Source organism: Malaclemys terrapin, chromosome 25 (genome assembly GCF_027887155.1).
Source record: "Malaclemys terrapin pileata isolate rMalTer1 chromosome 25, rMalTer1.hap1, whole genome shotgun sequence".
NCBI lineage: Eukaryota > Metazoa > Chordata > Testudines > Emydidae > Malaclemys > Malaclemys terrapin.
Window position 1 is genome coordinate 12,690,633 of NC_071529.1, and position 18,471 is coordinate 12,709,103.

The 18,471-nt window shown below is 45.2% G+C and overlaps 2 protein-coding genes and 3 non-coding genes across 5 annotated transcripts; all 5 read right to left on the minus strand.

Moving 5' to 3' along the window:
- Positions 1–2,558: 2,558 nt before the first annotated feature.
- TRNAC-GCA (transfer RNA cysteine (anticodon GCA)) lies at positions 2,559–2,630 on the minus strand. Its single transcript has one exon. It is a non-coding gene; the product is annotated as a tRNA-Cys (tRNA).
- Positions 2,631–2,898: 268 nt separating this feature from the next.
- TRNAC-GCA (transfer RNA cysteine (anticodon GCA)) lies at positions 2,899–2,970 on the minus strand. The gene has a single exon. It is a non-coding gene; the product is annotated as a tRNA-Cys (tRNA).
- Positions 2,971–5,056: 2,086 nt separating this feature from the next.
- On the minus strand, positions 5,057–9,648 carry C25H17orf98 (chromosome 25 C17orf98 homolog). Its single transcript, XM_054014542.1, has 3 exons — positions 8,966–9,648; positions 6,412–6,511; positions 5,057–5,345 (listed from the first exon to the last, which is right to left on the minus strand). The coding sequence occupies exons 1-3, from the start codon at positions 9,170–9,172 to the stop codon at positions 5,188–5,190; spliced, it is 465 nt and encodes a 154-aa protein (XP_053870517.1). The 5' UTR covers positions 9,173–9,648; the 3' UTR covers positions 5,057–5,187.
- A 2,514-nt stretch (positions 9,649–12,162) lies between these two features.
- On the minus strand, positions 12,163–16,715 carry RPL23 (ribosomal protein L23). The gene is made up of 5 exons (XM_054014335.1): positions 16,609–16,715; positions 14,937–15,020; positions 14,158–14,286; positions 12,588–12,701; positions 12,163–12,295 (listed from the first exon to the last, which is right to left on the minus strand). Exons 1-5 carry the CDS (start codon positions 16,619–16,621, stop codon positions 12,213–12,215), a joined length of 423 nt encoding a protein of 140 aa, XP_053870310.1. The 5' UTR covers positions 16,622–16,715; the 3' UTR covers positions 12,163–12,212.
- On the minus strand, positions 14,350–14,482 carry LOC128829359 (small nucleolar RNA SNORA21). The gene has a single exon (XR_008443331.1). It is a non-coding gene; the product is annotated as a small nucleolar RNA SNORA21 (small nucleolar RNA).
- Positions 16,716–18,471: the final 1,756 nt, after the last annotated feature.

An 18,471-nucleotide genomic window follows, 5' to 3' on the forward strand; every position in this document is an offset into this window, starting at 1 on the left:
CAGAGGGGGCGATCAGGGGACCACAAGAAGAATCCTCAGGTGATATGAGAGGAAAACCGAGCTGGGGAACCGGTGTGGTTCTGCTGGCTCATCGGCCTGGTAACGATGCCGTGAACCATCAGTGAAAGACAGGAGTCAGGTTAAGGCTAACACTCAAGTTATATTTCGAGCTAACAGTGTAGTGAAGACAAAGCCTTGGATGATTTATTACTACAGTATGGCTAGCCCTACTGTTCGGCTCTGGGCCTACAAACTGATGTTTTGCTGCAGATGTGGCCTCTATCTTTCTCCCAGAGATTACAGTGCAAGTCCGTTATCTGTCTAGGACTCTAATTTAGTAGAACTGATACCATCATTCACTAAAGGGGACAGTAAGAAAAAAATGTCAAAAGGAGCTACTACAAATGGTCTTTGTTCATTTTAATAAACAGTAAAATAATTAGATGTGAGTTAAAGAAATAGAAAGAAGTATTTCTTCACACAATTCACAGTCAACCTGTGGAACTCATTGCAAGGGGATTTTGTGAAGGTCAAAAAGTATAACTGGATTCAAAAAAGAATTAGCTACCTTTATATAGAATAGATCCATCAATGGCTGTTAGCCGAGATGGTCGGGGATGTAATTCCCTGCTCTGGGTGTCCTTAAACCTTTGACAGCTAGAACCTGAGACTGGATGACATCTGGTATTGGGCACTATTGGAAGACAGGATGCTGGGCTAGATGGACCATTGATCTGACCCAATATGGCCAGTCTTATGTTCAGTGATGGAGAATCCACCACAATCCTATGCAAGTTGTTCCAATTGTTAATTACTATCACTATTAAAAATTTGTGCCTTATGTCTAAGTACTACAAATTGTCTCCATTGATTTGAATAAAAGATACATTAGTCAGATGCTGGTTTTTCAGAATAAATCGAACATATTTAAGAAGGAGCTTTTAATAACTTCCAGTTGGTTGCTCCATGGACTCATCAGATTGTAGCATCACAATCTTAAAGAGGCACAGCCCAGAGTTACTAAGGTGTCTTGTATCTTTACGTTCATTTTAAGCATTGCCATTTTGAGCAACTCCTGAACAGACTGGAATGGTCAGAAATATAGCACTGTATTTGAACCCGAGACCTAATACATTCACCTTTCTTTGTATCTGAGACTTCTGCAGAAGATCGGAAAAAGCAGTCTTTGTTTGGGGGGCACCTATGCGTTTGAATGAGTGACCTCTTACTCTGAAATTAAATGCCTCATGACTGAACTATACCCCCCTTTGCCAATGGTAGACAGGAATCGGTGATCTTATTTATGGTGATCATCCCTGAATCATTTTAATTGTTATTATTAAATGTATTTATTTGTGCTAACACCCACTTTATGCTGGTTGCTTTCCAAACAGCTCTTGCTCCAAAGAGCTTCCAGTCTAACAACAGATGTCAGGGAAGAGGAATAACAACACGCAACTCATACAAATCAATCGGCTCCAGTATAGGCAGCATGGGGTAGGACTTTAAAAGGGGACTTACATGTGGCCAGGACAGCAGACAAGCTCAGAATGATCTTCCCATGTATAGAGGGTGGCGTGAAAGATGACGTGCTTTGGTTCATTTTAATGCAAAGTGACTTAAGAAGATACGGGTTTTTAGTAAATACAGTGGATGCTATCCTCACTCCATTGAAGTCAATTAGAGATTTGTTATTGACTTCAATGGAGCCAGGATTTCACCCAATATATTTAAGGAGCTATTATAGTTGATTATTCTATTTGCTTCTATTTTTGTAACCACAAATTATTCTTAAGGCTGTCCACATAAAAATCTCTTTTAGCTCGTAGTCAATAGCATGTTTGCTGGTGTGGGTATAGCTCTGGGGTACAGCATTTGACGGAAGATCAAGGGGTCACCCCAGCCCAAATCTGGGTGACCCCAGTTCTTTTTCTGACCCTTCAGAGTTCATTCTTGATGTTCCTCCACCTACACTAAAAAAGTATTCTACAAAAAATCAAATGATATGTTACTGAATCCCCCCGCAAACCCTTCTAACTTACCTTGTCCCAACCTACGTCTTACAGTGAATCTCCTGATGAAGAATGTGAGTAAAACATCATTTTCAACCATCAGCCCAGGTACATCATCTACTGGAGCTGTGTATTAATTATTCAATTAATTATGATTACAATAGCACCTAGAGGTTTAAGACCAAGAACATCAGGGCCCCATTGTACCAGTGGCATTTTTAAAACATATTTTTAAGTAGGTGCTTAACTACCCAATGTCAAATTCCTGCAGTTTTCCATTCAGTAGAAGTACTAATATTGCCCAGAAATTCATAGTTTTCTGTTAGTCTTAAAGGGGCCACAGGACCCTCTGTTGCTTTTTTCATAGTTTTGTTGTTTAGTTTGTGATTTTAAACAAATAATGGGTCATTTTGATCATGGATATGAACAGGTGTGGGTATCTTGAGGTTACATTTTGTAATTCTGTGCAAAATGTGAACCTACTAAAACAGTGCTAGTTACAGACCCATTGTCTTTTTTTGTTTTTCAGAAGTAGATAAATAAGTGAGGGGGTACCTGGATTTGAACCAGGGACCATTTGATCTGCAGTCAAATGCTCTACCATTGAGCTATACCCCCTTTATCTTTATTATTAATTTTATGGAAATCATTTCATATTAATTAGTGGTCCCACTGACTCTGAAGCCATATAATTCAGTTCTGCAGTATGAAATACACTTTAATTAATGTCCATGTTTCCATTAAGGATTCCCAGATTGTTACTCCACTTTCCACTAGTGGTCTATATCTTTGTCACTGGCTGAAACCTAATCAAAGAAAATCAGTCCACAGTGACTGCATAAAAAAGTAAATATTTAACTCATAAGTCTTTATTTTGATTAAAATGAGGGGGCACCCGGATTTGAACCAGGGACCTCTTGATCTGCAGTCAAATGCTCTACCCCTGAGCTATACCCCCACCTGCTGAAAAAAAAAGGTGACAGGTAAGTCTAGTTACGGATACTGGTTCTGTCACATTGTTACTCTTCACTACTTCGTGTAATAGGTTCATTATACTCATTGTGGCAGTAGCTATTCAAACTCACTGCACCTGTAATTATTTCTCATACTGCTCATACAAACTCTAATTAGTTTTTGTTTTGTATTTAACTCCCCCCTCCAAAAAAAGTCTTACTGCAGTTTGAATTGGGTTCACTTGGGCCAAGGTAATAAAGTTCTAGCTCTAATTCTCTATGAGTTCTGTTTCTTTAAACCAATTACATAAAAATCTCTCTTCTTTTCAAGGGCTTGTGTGTGTTTGCTTTCTCATGGCCAACACACCTTGAAACCACACAAGCCATATTTAATGAGCTGGCAAATCACCCGCCTCCAAGAATCCTTCGCCTGTGATTACACCCACTATAATATCTACTTCTGTAGCAACCTGAGTGATGGAAATGCAGCTATTTCTGGGGCAGAACATGCTGGCGGTTATACCCCACAAAAATAACCTCAGGTAAACTTACAGCAAGGAAATGAAGAAGGTGATGTGGATGAAAAAGGAGTTTAGTGGAGCAGAATGTAATGAGTCAAATAGAATAAAGCAAAGGAAGGGGGAGATGAGAATCACAATTATGATTATTATAAAAAAATGTCAAGCTAGAATACCCCTCTCCTTCATATATCATTTGTTGCAAGTTCCTTGAGGGCAGGGATTTGTACAACGCTTGGCTCTAGGGGTTCTTGACTCTGACAGAGGCCTCTGCTTACTTTTTCTTACATTGCAGTGGGGCCCACATTCCCCCCTGGAAGCACTGTCTGGTTGAAATTTACCAGATGTCATTTGGATCAGTTCATTTCTTCCAGCTCCCTTTATAATACCGGACTCTGAGCCCGCAGCTGCATCTGCCTACATGGAGCCCCAGGGCAGTTAATGGGGATCTATACAACTGCAGGGTTCTGCCCATCTTGCTGTAGCTACAGGATCAGGGCCCGACAGGTGACCAGCTGTGACTCCTGGCTAGATGTCTCTGTGCAGCTCCCTCATGCCAGCCAAACAACCGGGCTTTTTCCCTGGGTGTGACCTCTCTAATTAGCAGCAAGGGCTGTTTTATTTTCACAGAACTTCACACCTGAGATGGTCAAAATGTCTATACTGGTGCGCGCAGTGGTGATAGTGGGAGACATCCCCGCCCCCAAATGCTAGCATAGACAAGGCCCATATAATCCCTGGCCTTGTTCTCATGCTATACAAGAAGCCATAGCATCGCCTAATTAGGCCTTGCCCAGCTTTGCAACATGTGTAACACAACTTAGAACCTCTGGGGAGTCCAGATCTGCCCTGGGGTAGCTTCAGAGTCTACGGAGCCCCAAGTGAGACTACATCCTGCTGCTTACTGGGGGCCTGTGTTAACCGCTCTAGTGCCCTACATGGAACTAGATTAGAGCACTCCATTGCCTTAAAGATTTTCAGCACTGTATTCCCACCACCTCACCCTGCTGCTGAATCGCTCAAAAGCCTGCCCATGTCATTGCATATGCAGGGGGGACAGAAAGCAAAAAACCCCAAACCAAAACAACTCAACAAACACGAGGCAACCACTCAAAGGGTATTCCAGGTAGGGGCCTTGTCTTCATCTCTCTGGGTACTATAAAAATATTAACTGCTTCTTCTCCCCAGGACTTGAGCCCGCTAGTTGTCATCCACCTGGCCAAATAGGAACAATATATTTTCCCATTTTTCTCCTCCTTTAATGCTCTGTATACATGAAGATCTGTTGTCAAATACATATGTTTTATTATCTATCTAGGCTCTTCTATAGATAGAGATTAAAGCTCCTTGTATTACAGGTAGTATCTTCTCCGTCTCCCTGGGGATGAAGGTCTGGGCAGTCCCACAGATTCTCTTCTGAACACCTGGGGAAGCCCATGCACGAGCTAGTCATCCTGCGCTATCACCTGACATCAGTCAGCCTAGTTCCAGAGCAGCTGGTAAAAGCAGGAGCCCAGATGCTGCATCAACAGCGCGTATCCTAGGCGAATAAATCACCCGTAACAACAAGCTGTTAAAATAGAACAAGCGAGAACAAATATTTTATTGTAGCTCCCTTTTCTTACTCCTAATCAGGGTCTCCAGGTCTCCATGGCACCCGGAGGGGCTGGCATCGGGGGTCTGCGAGAAGCCGCTCGTTCGGCATCAGTGGAGTGGGAACACACTGACTTCGCCGAAGCAGGACGAATTCACCCGCAGGTCCGGGGTGTTGCGACGATAGCCGAAGCGCCCGTTGTAGCCCTTCATGGGTTTCACGTCTGCCAGGAAGCTGTAGTGGCCGCCCACCTGCTCAGAAGAGTGGCCTGTGGGGAAGAGAGTTGGCCCCATCAGTCTTTATAGCTCCTTCCTTTCCAGCTCTGCTCCATCTAGCGACTCACCCAGGCCACTGAGCGAACTTGGACTGGTGTGCAAGCTACACACAAGCTCGGCAGCCTTGTCGATGCTAGGGAAAACTTAGTAAAAATCCCCCAACACCCGTTCAGCTCTGCTATTAGCAACTGGGAGTCCTGGTGGGTCCAGGCCAGTGGCTGCTGGCAACAGTTAGAGCAACGTGTCGATTTGACCTGCCCTAAGCGTGAGGTGACACAGGCTTAGATTCTATGGAGGTGCAATTCAGAGGAAAGACGGGCAAAGTCAACTGAGCACCAAAGGGGCCCAAGTGTCACTTAGCCTGGGGGGGTTGCCCTAAGTTACAATAGTTTTCCCAAGACCCATAATTTGTGGAGTGGGGACTGGGGACCAGAGTAGTGCCACCTATGAAGGCCCGAAGCAGGGCCCACATCCCACACCAAGGGCATTCTCTGCCATCCCCTGGTGAGTTGTTTATGACTTCTGTACTCTTTGGCTACAGCACCAACCTGTAACTTATAAGACCTAGGTTCTATTCCCAGCTCTGCTGCTGTGTAACCTTGGGCGAGTCATGTCCTGTCTCTCTACCTCAGTTTCCCATTTGTAAAATGGGGGTAAATGATAGCAACCTCCTTTGTGAAGTGTGTTAAAGATGCTATTATATTTATTTAACAGTAAGGAATTTTTACCAAGTGATGCTGTGGAATGTAGCATTGTCGACTCTTACAATTTTATCATCTGGGATTTTTGCATAAAGCCCCAGCTCCTGGAATCAAGTGATTATACAAAAAAATCAGCTTTCCTTTAAAAAGAAAGCAAGTTTGTAGCCTTATGACTGAGGAGAAAAGCTTGAAAACTTGACACCTTTACCCCAAATTCTATGAAACCAGAAAGCACGTTAATAAGAAAAAAAAAGAACCCAATATTTATTATTCTTTTAAAATCTCATGATTCTTAACCCAATAGATGATACATAGAGTAACTGATGATTGGAGAAGAGCTTATTGAAGGGAGTCTTACCTGCACCTGCCCAGTTCCTCCTGTTCAGGTACCTCTGCTCTGGCCCATAGATGTGGAAATAATCCACTATCCAACCATCCCTGGATGTACCACCTCGGTGCTGGGGCAAGTCAGAGAAAGAACAAAAACTCAGAGCAAAGCCAGATTTTTGGCTCGTCCCTAAATCCCAGCATGAAGAGTCTTGTTGATGTCAAGGGCAAAGTTCCCATTCACTTCAGTAGCATTGGATCAGGACCTAACAAACCAGCTACCTGACTTTGTCTAAAGACACATGGACACAGTGTGAAAATGCACTGCATTTAGAAACAGCTCTGGGTATGCACTCATAATGTACCTGGGGTGCATGAAAACAGGAGCTTTATTGTTCCAGAGTCCGACACTATGCAGTCCTGCTGCTGTGAAAATATCTTCAATCAATAATAGCTAATGAGATGAAATACATAAAATATCGGCTGTATCCAGAGAATTCCCTCTAAAGAGACAGGGCCAGATTCATCACCGGTGTAACTCAGGTGTCCATGCTAGCAGATCTGACTGCAGGAACCAGATCTAAGTTATTTATTAAGCACCAACAGTGTTTGCCATTGTACAAAGCACAATGAAAGACACAATGGGCATTATTTGCATATATTCTAAAGCCAGAAGGGATCACTGTGATCATCTACTCTGCCCTCCTGAATCTGTATTTGTTTAGCTTCAACTTCCAGCCATTGGATCTTGCTGTATCTTTATCTGCCGGACTGAAGAGCTCATTATCAAACTTTTTGTTCCTCACATAGGTACTTATAAACTGTGACCAAATTCCCCCTTAACCTTCTCTTTGATAAGCTCTTTAATGCAGTGCATACAAATGCAAAGGATTATTATTTCAGAAGTTTTCTAAGACGCATCAGTGAGATTTTAAACAGTAAATTGAGATGAAATGCGATTTCAGTTAGCTGAAAAGAATATGAATGAGCATTATCTCTCTCGCTTTCTCACCATGGCTTGGGTAGCACTGAGCTTTGGTCAGCAGCACAGAAAGAAGATAGCAAGAGGACAAGGGCAGCGCAGGTAGATCATGTGTGACTATGGTAGCTTGCCCGGTATATTTTTCTTTAAAAAATAAATTTCACACAGACTGCAACAGTCGTTTGCTTTTTGTCAAAACATTTCAAAAATCATTATTTTTTTAAACTGATCTGATATTAAGCAACCAAGAAAAGATCCCAGCTGCACAAAGAACCACAAAATCGCCATTATTTAGAGATTCTCTCTTTCCCACACCCACCTTCAGCTGGAATTCTAAAGTAGATGCAGCTATCATTCTTAAGCAGAGAGAACACCGTGCTAGGGAAGAGGAGTGAGAGGGAATTGTGCTGTAGACTGCTGTCCACTATTGGCTGAGTTAATACCACATCATTCTTTGAATTATAACCACAGTGTTATAACCCAACATGCCACAGATCTGCCTGTTATTCTGCCAAAATCTAGACATCAACATTTTATCAACGGCGTCATTTTCAGGACCCAGAGCAATTTGTCCATCTATGGTTCTGTTTTCTCTTTTAATGGCTAATTTTTGCTAATCTATTACTTTCCTTCTCCCTTTCCTGCTTGCTGGTTTGACCATGTATGGTGTTTTCATTCTGACATCACAGTTCCCTGAAAATGACACAGGAACCATGGTGAGGTCAGAAACAGCAAGGATCTCAAAAATCTAAGCAGAGGAAATGGTGAAATTTGAGGGGGGGGGAAGGGATGGACTTCTAATAAAGTTAATTACAGGTCATTTTATTATTATTTGTATTGCCTGGGAACCCTGTCATGGCCTGGATGGTACAAACAGAACACAAAGACAATCCCTGAATCCAAATAGTTTACAGTCTAAAGTACATTTAGTTTTTAGTTCAGAATTTGGTTAGAAATTTGTCAATTGAAATGCAACGGCAAGCTGCGATGGTGGGATTTCTTAATCTTTCCACAAAGAAACAAACCATCTTCTTTCACCAAACAGCTCCCGGATAGTCCACATTTTTGATCCGCAGGCTGCCTGCTTTGGATGAGAACTGTGTGCATAAGAACGGCCGTACTGGGTCAGACCAAAGGTCCATCTAGCCCAGTATCCGGTCTACCGACAGTGGCCGATGCCAGGTGCCCCAGAGGGAGTGAACCTAACAGGTAATGATCAAGTAATCTCTCTCCTGCCGTCCATCTCCATCCTCTGACATACAGAGGCTAGGGACACCATTCCTTGCCCATCCTGGCTAATAACCATTAATAGACATTAATGGACTGTGTAAAATTCTGTCTCCTTTGAGCCACCTAAGAGCCAGACACGGTTTTTGCCCTGACAAATAAACCCATTTTTTGTCACAGACACAGAATCATGAACTAAGATGGTAGCTACACAACCCACCAGGGACAAAAGCAGGAGGATCACATGGCCACTGGCTCCCCCTGCGGTTCATTCATTTCAGCACTCAGGCGAGCTAAGCTAACCCCTTCTACTTGCCAGCCAGAGCCCTGAACTTCCCAGGCCTGGGGCTCGGCGAGCCGGGTCGCTGCACTGTACCTGCTCCGTGTTCTTCAGCAGGGACTTGACCGCGGGGGCCGCGAAGTAGCTGGCGGCGTGGCCGTCCAGCTGGGCGTTGTACGGGGGCAAGGCGGACCACAGCTTGGGCGGGATGTGCGCGGCGCTGCCGGCCAGCGTGTCCACGGCCACCCCGTCCAGGATAAAGCCCTTCTGCCGCTGCAGACACCGCCTGCTGAGACAAGCCATGGCGAGCAAAGACAGGACCCCCCGCCCCGGCGCCAGCCCCGGCCCCTTGTGAGCCCCCGGCACGGGCCGCCGCCTCCCTGCATTGTTACGTTCGCGCGCCGCCCCTGGGAGGCTCCCCAGAGCCAGCTGCAGGGCAGCTGCCCGCCCCGGCTGGGAAAGGAGGGGGGGGTACAGGCCTTCCCATCACCAGCCCCCCAGGAGCGGGACCCGCAGCACCGCAAGGCCGGCTCCCAGCCGAGTTGCTCCATCACGCCACGTGGGGCTGGGATGGAGTCAGCTGTTAGCCAGCCGCAGATGGCTGCGGGAGGGGGTGTTACCGGCTACCAGCCCCCTCAGAGGCGGCCGGTTTGTTTGGGGGGCAGATTAAAGCAACGCGGGGCGAGGCTCTGCCTCCCCGCTCCCCTTTTCGTCCATAGCTGGGGAGGGGGCTAGTCTAACCTACCTCTTGCTGGCCTGTCCAGCACCTGGGCACCTCTGTAAGCTAGTCCCTCATGCTCACCTGAAGCCATCCAGAAAATCAGGGCCGGGCCCTCCCCTGTGCCTGCACCTTGGAGTCCAAACTTCCTTTGGAGAGGGGCAGCAAGTGGCTAAACTCTGCTCCAAGCAAAGCAGTTAGGTCGCAGGGAGGTGCTTTAAACGCCGCCCTGCGCCCAGTAGGGAAGTGGTCTAGTCAGAGCCACTCAAACTGCTTAGCACAATCCGAAACTGACAGCCCCTAGAAGCAAATTAAAACAGGATCAGGGATTTATTTCCACACCTTGCAGGGAGTGCAGCGGATGGCTGCACTGGGAAGGGAGTTTGACAAGGGCTGAACCTACAAAGCTCTACAAAAGCCAGACTTTCAGCATACAGTATTATTGTACAGTTTAACTTGACTGAAGGATTTTTCCACTCCCACACAGGCCCTGGTAAAGATCCAGATATGAAGCCCTTAACACTTCATGAGGAACCCCCTCCCCCCCATGCATGCTCCCAGCAGGCCAGCTCCTGTATGCTGAAAAGTTACAGCAGCATAACTAAGAGTCAGGGGTGTGAAAATCACACCCATAATCAAGCAGCTATGTGGACATAACTGCATCTACAGTTGGGTTATGTCGACAGAAGAGTGCTTCATTCAACATTTATAGGGCTTGTCTACACCACACAGCTTTTAGTGTGTCGACACAGCCTTGTCACTAAGTCAGCATGTGTAAACACTCTTTGTCGGCACTTTTGCAGACAGAATACTTCCAGCCCCGTGAGCGGTATTAACTTTGTCAGCAGGAGCGACAAAACCGCGTTCACACTGCCACTGGTGTCGGCAAAACTTTTGTCTTTCGTGGGGGGCTTTTTTTAAGTACCTGTGAAAGACAAAAGTTTTGTGGATAACTTTGCAGTATAGACATAACCATAGTTAATACCTTTTGTGGAAGTGGTGTTCCAATACTGACCAAAAAAACACTTCTTGGTGTCTGCTCCATAAGTGTTGACATACCCTAAGGTCTTGAAAGTTAGGGGTTGTGCAAGCATATTGGTTAAACCCCCCACACCCTTAACTGACATCCTGGTATGAAGAAGGAAAATGGATTTATTTGCAATTCCGTTCAGTCTCACATCCACAGTTATGCACTTAGCAAAAAAAAAAAAAAAAAAAAAAAAAAAAAAAAAAAAGGTTGGGGATAAGATATGCCCCATCACAGCATAAGGACTGCAGCTTTTTGCACTATGTAGCAGCCTGTACTATCACCTTTTGCAATGTTTTACCCTAAATGCTGTAACTCTGGTCTTAAAAAGTTAAAGAGAGCCCATCAGCTCATCCTTACAAGGTATTTGGAATTCAAGTCTGCACATACCAGTTTGTGATGTGGCATTATTTGTCAAAGGAAGCATCTTAGTTCACCTTCAAGCTTGTTTCACCATTCCTAGGGCTTAGTAGTACATGCGGCAGCCACCGCCTCCTCCAACAGCCCTTGGGCCACATTAAGCAAGTTCTCAATAAGAAAGTTCCTTTCCTGAGAGAGCTTAACTCTACCGCAGGAGACCCAATAACGACAAATGCTGTAGTTCAAACACTGCTTTTCTCACAAAGCTTGTCTGTCATGAGCATCTTATACAGTAGAACCTCTGAGTTATGAAGGAACACCTCAGGAATGGAGGTTGTATGCAACTCTGAAGAGTTCACAACGCTGAACAAAACATTTGTTCTTTCAAAAGTTCACAACTGAACATTGACTTAATACTGTCATGTCATACTATGTTCAAACTGTACTATGCAGAAGAAAAACGCTGCTTTTAACCATCTTAATTTAAATGAAACAAGCACAGAAATTTCCTTACCTTGTCAAACCTTTTTTTTTTTTTTTAATAAACTTTCCCTTTATTTTTTAGTAGTTTACATTTAATACAGTACTGTACGTGTTTTTATTTTTTCCTTTTAACTCTGCTGCTGCCTACTTGCGTACTTCCGATTCCAAATGAGGGGTGAGAGTAGACTGGTCAGTTCGTAACTTGTGTTCATAACGGAGGTTCTACTGTAGTACCAAACGTAAAAATATCAGGTAGAGTTGCAATACGAAGGAAATTACTCTGTCATGGGTTATTTCATGAAGATCTGTCTCCTGGTGCACAAGAGTCGCACCTTTTAAAGCCAAGTTGCCATATTCCTATTGGAGCCTCAGGCCTTGTCTACACAAGAAAGACATTTTGGTATAACTCTAGGGGTGATTTTAAACAGATATTGTTATACCTGCATAACCCCTTTCTGGAGACTCTTATTCTGGTATTAGAGAGCCTTATTGTCGTTCAGTTTGTGTTGCTGGGGAAGGAGTTTAAGCTCAACAAAAAAAGTCGTACTTTTAAGTGTATCCACACAGGGTATTATACCTATATGACTAAAGCTGTAAAGGTAAACTCTCCCTAGGCAGCCAAGCCCCCATGCTAGGAGCACCTTAGCCAGGTTTGTCAGGGAGGTGACGTTCCAAGCTTTACAGTATCAACACAGACATTAGGAATTTTGGTGCAACCACTTTTATTTTATCTTTACAACGAGGATGGAGCAGGTTTATGCGATGCTGCCAGCATTGGAAGCTATCCTGGGCCACAGATCTGCGCATTCCTTAGCCACGGGGCCTGTGATTGCTGAGCCTGTAAAAGGGGGGGAAGGAAAAGGAGAAGTTAAGAACTAGTCAGAGCTTACGTTCTACACTCCGACCACATCCCTCTTCTACGAGTGCTGTTCAGGCAGCATGTGGCATGTTCACAACAGAGCCATCAGTATGTCTCTGCAGGAGCATCCAAGATACCCACTTTCATGTCACTAAAAATAGTTTGGTCCTGAAGACAGTGGTACTCTCCTTGGGCCAGGAATGCAGCCATTTGTGCTGCACTATTCTTTATGAGTTTGCTCTTGTCCGGTGCAATAGATTGCTGTCTGTACCTTTCATTTCCCCTTTGTTATTTACTATCACTCCCGCGTTGTCTTCAAAATAAAGGAACACCCCGTCTTTTCTCCGGTACGATTTCCGCTGCCGAATTACCACTGCCGGGTGCACTGCAGGGAGAAAGACAAGCTCAAGATCCTAAATTTCCAAGTACAGCCAAACAGCAGAAACTCAAAAGGAATCCCCCAGGTGCAATGCTGTGCTCAACACTAAGTGTCTTCTTCTGAGCCCTACCCTTGCAAGGCCTCACTAGGCAACTAGATGGGCATATGGGATTTTGGTCCCAGTAAAGGTTTCCTGTTGTACTGGGATTGCCACCAAAGTTATTACCATCAGTGGCCTCTGGGACTGATACCACCAAGCATCCATGTCACAAAATGTTTTTTGTTGATAGCTTCATCTGAGAAGCCAAGGACTGGATGGGCTACAGAAACCGTGAAGAGTAGGGTTGAGGTGGGAGCAGTCCTCCTGGCTATTGTCTGCTCTGTGAGCAAAGGGGTCTGCAGTTTCCCAGCCTGTCAAGCCAAAGCCTTTCACCGGCACTACATTTATGACAAGCAGGTTTCCACCCTAAACACTGCTCCACACATTTACTCTGATTGAAAGTCTTTGATATTTAGTTTCACAAGGGCTAAGACCGCTTCTCTGCTGAGCACGCATTCAGTATGCTGGTTCAGAAGGAAAACCCACCTTTGCGTGTGTGTGTATATATCCATTAAAATAAAAACTAGTACAATGCAATATTACACTTGAATCTACACCCGAGTGACTCAATACCATTCATGTTCTAACCCAGTGCTCAAACAGCCTTTTGTAAGGTAAACCTGGCCACATTTCCAGACGCAAGGTCACTCCCCACAGAGACATCCAGCAGGGAAAACCCTTCCCCAAACACTTAAGACTAATTGAAGAAAAAAAAATATATATATATATACTAATAATCAAACCAGAATGTGAACTTTCAGGACTGTCACGCCACTCATTGAAGTTAACAGCACGTGCTGCTGCTAACCTCACCCAAAAGTGAGGTTTTGCTATCCCCTTCCACGACAACTCACGGAGCCACTGAGCACAGACCCAGCAAGTGCTTTTTAGAAGGGGGAAGCTGCTGCTTCAGAGAAGGCTGCCTACTTCTAGCATCATTGTTGGTATGTCGAAACTGCCTTGCTCCTCCCATGTGGAAGGGCTGCCTTTCCATCTCCCAGAGGAAGGGCAACCTGCAAGGGACTAGGAAATCCAGCAGCAGATGGGGGCCTGATGAGCTCATGCTGTTATGTCAGTTCTAGTTCTGTCTTGGGTATGAGCTACAATCATCTTACATCAAGGTTAGACCCAGCATACTCTGCATGCACATCCATGTTTGTGTGCCTGGTTTGTGTTATACCTGGTGACAAACACAACTCAGTTGTGCCCAGACAGTATTCCCACCTCCCTCCCCAAAGAAACAAATCATGTTTGTAGCACTGCCTTGTGGGAAATCTGGGCACCTAAGGTCTTAAACCTACAGGAGAGCACGTCTGTAGCAGAGACTTACAGAACAGCCCATGGGATACTTCCAACACTCACCCTTCTTCCTGAGCTCTGGCTTGCCCTTCTTGACAGTAGCCATGACCATGTCGCCTACACCAGCAGCTGGCAGCCTGTTCAGGCGCCCCTTAATCCCCTTCACGGAGATGATGTACAGGTTCTTGGCACCTACATGGAAAAAACCATTTTGAATTAGCCAACTCATCACATAATAGATGTCCCCTCATGGATCACTGTCACACCGCTCATTGAAGTTAACCGCACATGCCGCCACCTCACCCAAAAGCGATGCCTTTTTTATGCCCTTCCACGACAACTCACTGAGTCACTGACCACAGACCCAGCAAGTGCTTTTCGGAAGGGGGAAGTTGCTGTTGTTGCTTCTGAGGTAGGATGCATTTTTTTAGCATCATTATTGAGCGATAAGTTTAAATTCTACAGAAGCAGATTAACAGATACCCAGATGTGAAGGCCAGAGGAACCATTATGATCATCTAGCCTGATTCCTGGCATAACCCAGTAATTTCTTTGTCAAGCCCATAATTTCAGTTTGACATTAAGCAGCATCTCTCTCAGCGAGGTATCCAGTCTTGATTTAAAGATTCCAAGTGATTGAGAGCCCACCCAGTTGTTCCAATGGTTAATTACCCTCACTGTTAAAAACTAGCACCTTAATTTCCAGTGCGAATTTGCCTGGCTTCAACTTCCTTTAGTCAGTTACCTACACAAACTCTAACGAGATAAACAGACAAGGCAGAATGGCTGCCGAAGCAGAAACAAGTGATGTTGACACCAGAAGGGGAGCCAGACAGACTCACCTGTGTTATCTGCACAGTTAATCACAGCTCCCACGGGAAGACCGAGGGAAATACGGAATTTCGCACCGGACGAACCACCACGTCCTGTGGGTTAAAAAGAAGAGTATTTGTAACCTCTTTCCTATGTCAGGGATGATATGAATCATGATTCAAAATAATACAGTTTATTGAAACTATAATTTTATCTAAAGTGATTTTTAGAACCCAAACCACATTTTTACTTGTATTACTAGTTCTTTAGATTGTAAATTGGGGGGGAGGAGGGAGTAAAGTGGATGTTTTCTGGTGGTTCTTTAGTTTCCTATCTGTTGTTAGTGTTAGTGACATTTATGTGGAAATGACATAGGTTTTGTTCCTATAAGTTTTGCCCTGAAAGCTGTTCATATCTACTGAAAGAGACAAGCTCAGGTCTCACATTAACATCCTTACTACGAGAACACAAACTCAAACACAAAATTGATAAGCAAATAGCCAGTGCCATGTTTGCAACCTATACCATCTTCTGATGCACTGGAAGACTTGTGCTACTAAATAAATTAAGCATTTCTGAAAACCCCAACTACAAGTGCTTACATTTGCATCTAATTTGGAGCTATTTTTGAAAATTCTGGCCCAGAGCATATGAGAAAATTCACAACAACTTTGTTAATGTACTGAAACGCTAAATAAATCTTCACTGTTAACAATGATACAGCCTTCTTTTGAAATGACAGATTTTACAGGAAGAGAAGTTTCTAATGAATATACCATTTTAGTCTCCGAGACTATAAATGCTTATATGTGAATAAAGTTACACCTCTATTTAAATATTTGCAGCACCAGGGTCACCACTGGCAATATTTTGGTTTTTGCCTGTATCACACCGTAATTCAAATAAAATACCCTCCCAGCAGGGGCATTATTAAAAAGAGCACTGACTGATCTCTCCATTGCCTAGAAGTTTTAATCTAAAACTGCAATAGTACAATTATCCAAACAGTCTCAACCCCTATTTAAACAGGGTGGTTTAAAACATGCGATTTAAAACGCTCCACACAGGCCCATGTATTTTTAACCTGCCCATCCCTGTAGATGCTAGGCATCAAACCCATTACTCAACCCAAGGAAAGCACCGTATCTCTCAGCTACTTTTCCTTCTCTTACTTACAGGGCTGGTTCCTCCTCTCGCATGCCCAGGTGCAAGGAGCAGTTTCCAGCCATGGGACAATCCCAGGTCCTGCGCTCCCCCAGATTGGGCCCTGCCCCCCCCCAGATTGGGCCCTGCCCCTAGGATCTTATTTCGACCCTAATTTCTCATCCACGTGGGCCCCAGCGCTCCCCGTTCCAAGCTAAAGCCCCCCACCCCCGCTATGGACCGTCCAACGCCCCCTTCTGGCCACCGATCTCCCCCCCCCCCCCCAAGTGCCTCTAGGCCCTCCCGCTCCTTCCCAGCCTCAAACCTCCGCACCCCCTCCAAGGCCCGGGCTCCTCCACCCCGTCAGCGGGACCCGCCAGTCCCCGTCCCCAGCGGGCCTATCCCCGCTTCTCTCCCTCCCTCAGACCCGGCCCCGAAGGGAGTCCGGGCTCCCCCTAGTCCATCCCCCCGGGTCCCGGAGCCGCGTGACCCGTGGGGCCGGAGGATGGCGACGGATTCTCCCCGCCCCGAGTGGGAGCCGCTCTCGCTAGGCCTCACCTCGCTTGGACATCTTGGGGCCCGAAAAAAAAAAAAGAGAAAGAGGGGCGCAAAGGATGCCGGGATATTAGTTCCCGCACGGCGCACGGCCTGCTACGTCACACGACGGCACGGAGGCGAGGACCTCCCTCGACACGTGACGCAGTTACGCCCTGGTCCCTCATCACGTGATAAGGAATGGCGCTCTGGTCTCTGCAGTCGCTGGTAGTCTCCGTGCACCACAGTGCCACCTATGGAGGCAAGTGGGGAACTGCAGCCGATTTATGTAAGAGCGTTAGCCCACCAAGCACACGTGGCACAGGCACTAGAGGGAGGGTTGGTGGTAGGTTGATGGAGGAGGGGGGCATTTGCAAAGGAAAATCCTCCCAGCATTGGAGTTTGGCCAGGGCACCTGGGATAACAACCTTGCTCTGATATAAAGTGTTTTGGGGTGGGTAGGACCTCAGTTTTATTCCCATCCAAACACCCCTTCATCTAGGGTGACCAAATAGCAAGGTTCAGAGTAACAGCCGTGGGAGAACACTTTAACCTGTCTGGTCATTCAGTGACAGACCTGCGGGTGGCTATATTACAACAGAAAAACTTCAAAAACAGACTCCAAAGAGAGACTGCAGAGCTAGAATTGATATGCAAACTAGACACAATCAACTCCGGTTTGAATAAGGACTGGGAATGGCTGAGCCATTACAAACGTTGACTATCTCCCCTTGTAAGTACTCTCACACTTCTTATCACACTGTCTGTACTCGGCTAGCTTGATTATCACTTCAAAAGTGTTTTTTCTCTTAATTAATTGGCCTCTCAGAGTTGGTAAGACAACTCCCACCTGTTTATGCTCTCTGTATGTGTGTATATATATCTCCTCATTATATGTTCCATTCTATATGCATCCGAAGAAGTGGGCTGTAGTCCACGAAAGCTTATGCTCTAATAAATTTATTAGTCTCTAAGGTGCCACAAGTACTCCTGTTCTTCTTTTTGCAAATAGCAAGGGTGAAAAATCAGGACAGGGGTGGGGAGTAATAGGCACCTATATAAGAAAAAGCCCCAAATATCGGGACTGTCCCTATAAAATCAGGACATCTGGTCACCCTACCTTCATCCAATGCCGGTGTAATGACAGGAAAACCTCCCTCTCCCAATTCCCTCTGGGCATCAGTTCAGAGGCAGGCACCCACCCTATTAATAGAACCCTGCAAATCTGCGGATATCCGCTTTATATCGTCGACTATGTTTGCGGATTGGATGCGGATACAAATTTTGTATCCTTTCAAGGCTCTGCCAATTAAATCACGGCATGCAGCACTACTTGTTTCAGCATCTGTGTTTCTGGCCTAATCAAGTGCAGCAGATCTGCATGCCTTACAACTTCAACCCAATTTTGAGAAGGTCACAGCTAAGGCTGTGGCACTCCTCTTGCAGGATATGAGTTGGAAATTAACTGGAGCTGACTTAAATTAAACCCTCAGAGAGAAAATAGAGAATCTTGCCAAAGAAGGTAAATAATCCCAGGGGGGAAAATGACATCTATCAGAGCATCAAAACTGAGACTAGATACAATCAAAACTACATTTGGTTCCTGCAGAGCGAAATGTCAGTAGCTCAGAAAAACAGATTTTTTTTCCACAATGCAGACTTTTGTATTGCAGGAGCTGGATGAAATCTGGCCCTAAATAACTGCAATATACTTAGGGATGACGGATTGTAAAGAAGCCCTTTCTGGGGGTTTTCAGAATTCACTTTGCAGTTTTGTTAATTATCAAATAGATTTGTTTTGAAAGAAGCCTTTTCTCTTCCCAGCCCTGCCTCCTCCAATCGCATCTTCCCATCCAGAAGCCTGCTGAGTGAAGTAACAATGCGGAA

What these genes read in the sequence shown, in the direction of transcription:
- C25H17orf98 (XM_054014542.1), bottom strand. Translation starts at nt 9,172, where the DNA reads ATGGCTTGTCTCAGCAGGCGGTGTCTGCAGCGGCAGAAGGGCTTTATC. An exon ending in TGCTGAAGAACACGGAGCAG is followed by an intron (nt 6,512 to 8,965) that starts GTACAGTGCAGC and finishes GACTTGCCCCAG; the next exon opens with CACCGAGGTGGTACATCCAG. An exon ending in GAGGAACTGGGCAGGTGCAG is followed by an intron (nt 5,346 to 6,411) that starts GTAAGACTCCCT and finishes TCTTCCCCACAG; the next exon opens with GCCACTCTTCTGAGCAGGTG.
- RPL23 (XM_054014335.1), bottom strand. An exon ending in TAACTGTGCAGATAACACAG is followed by an intron (nt 14,287 to 14,936) that starts GTGAGTCTGTCT and finishes TTTTCCATGTAG; the next exon opens with GTGCCAAGAACCTGTACATC. An exon ending in GCCAGAGCTCAGGAAGAAGG is followed by an intron (nt 12,702 to 14,157) that starts GTGAGTGTTGGA and finishes TTCTCCCTGCAG; the next exon opens with TGCACCCGGCAGTGGTAATT.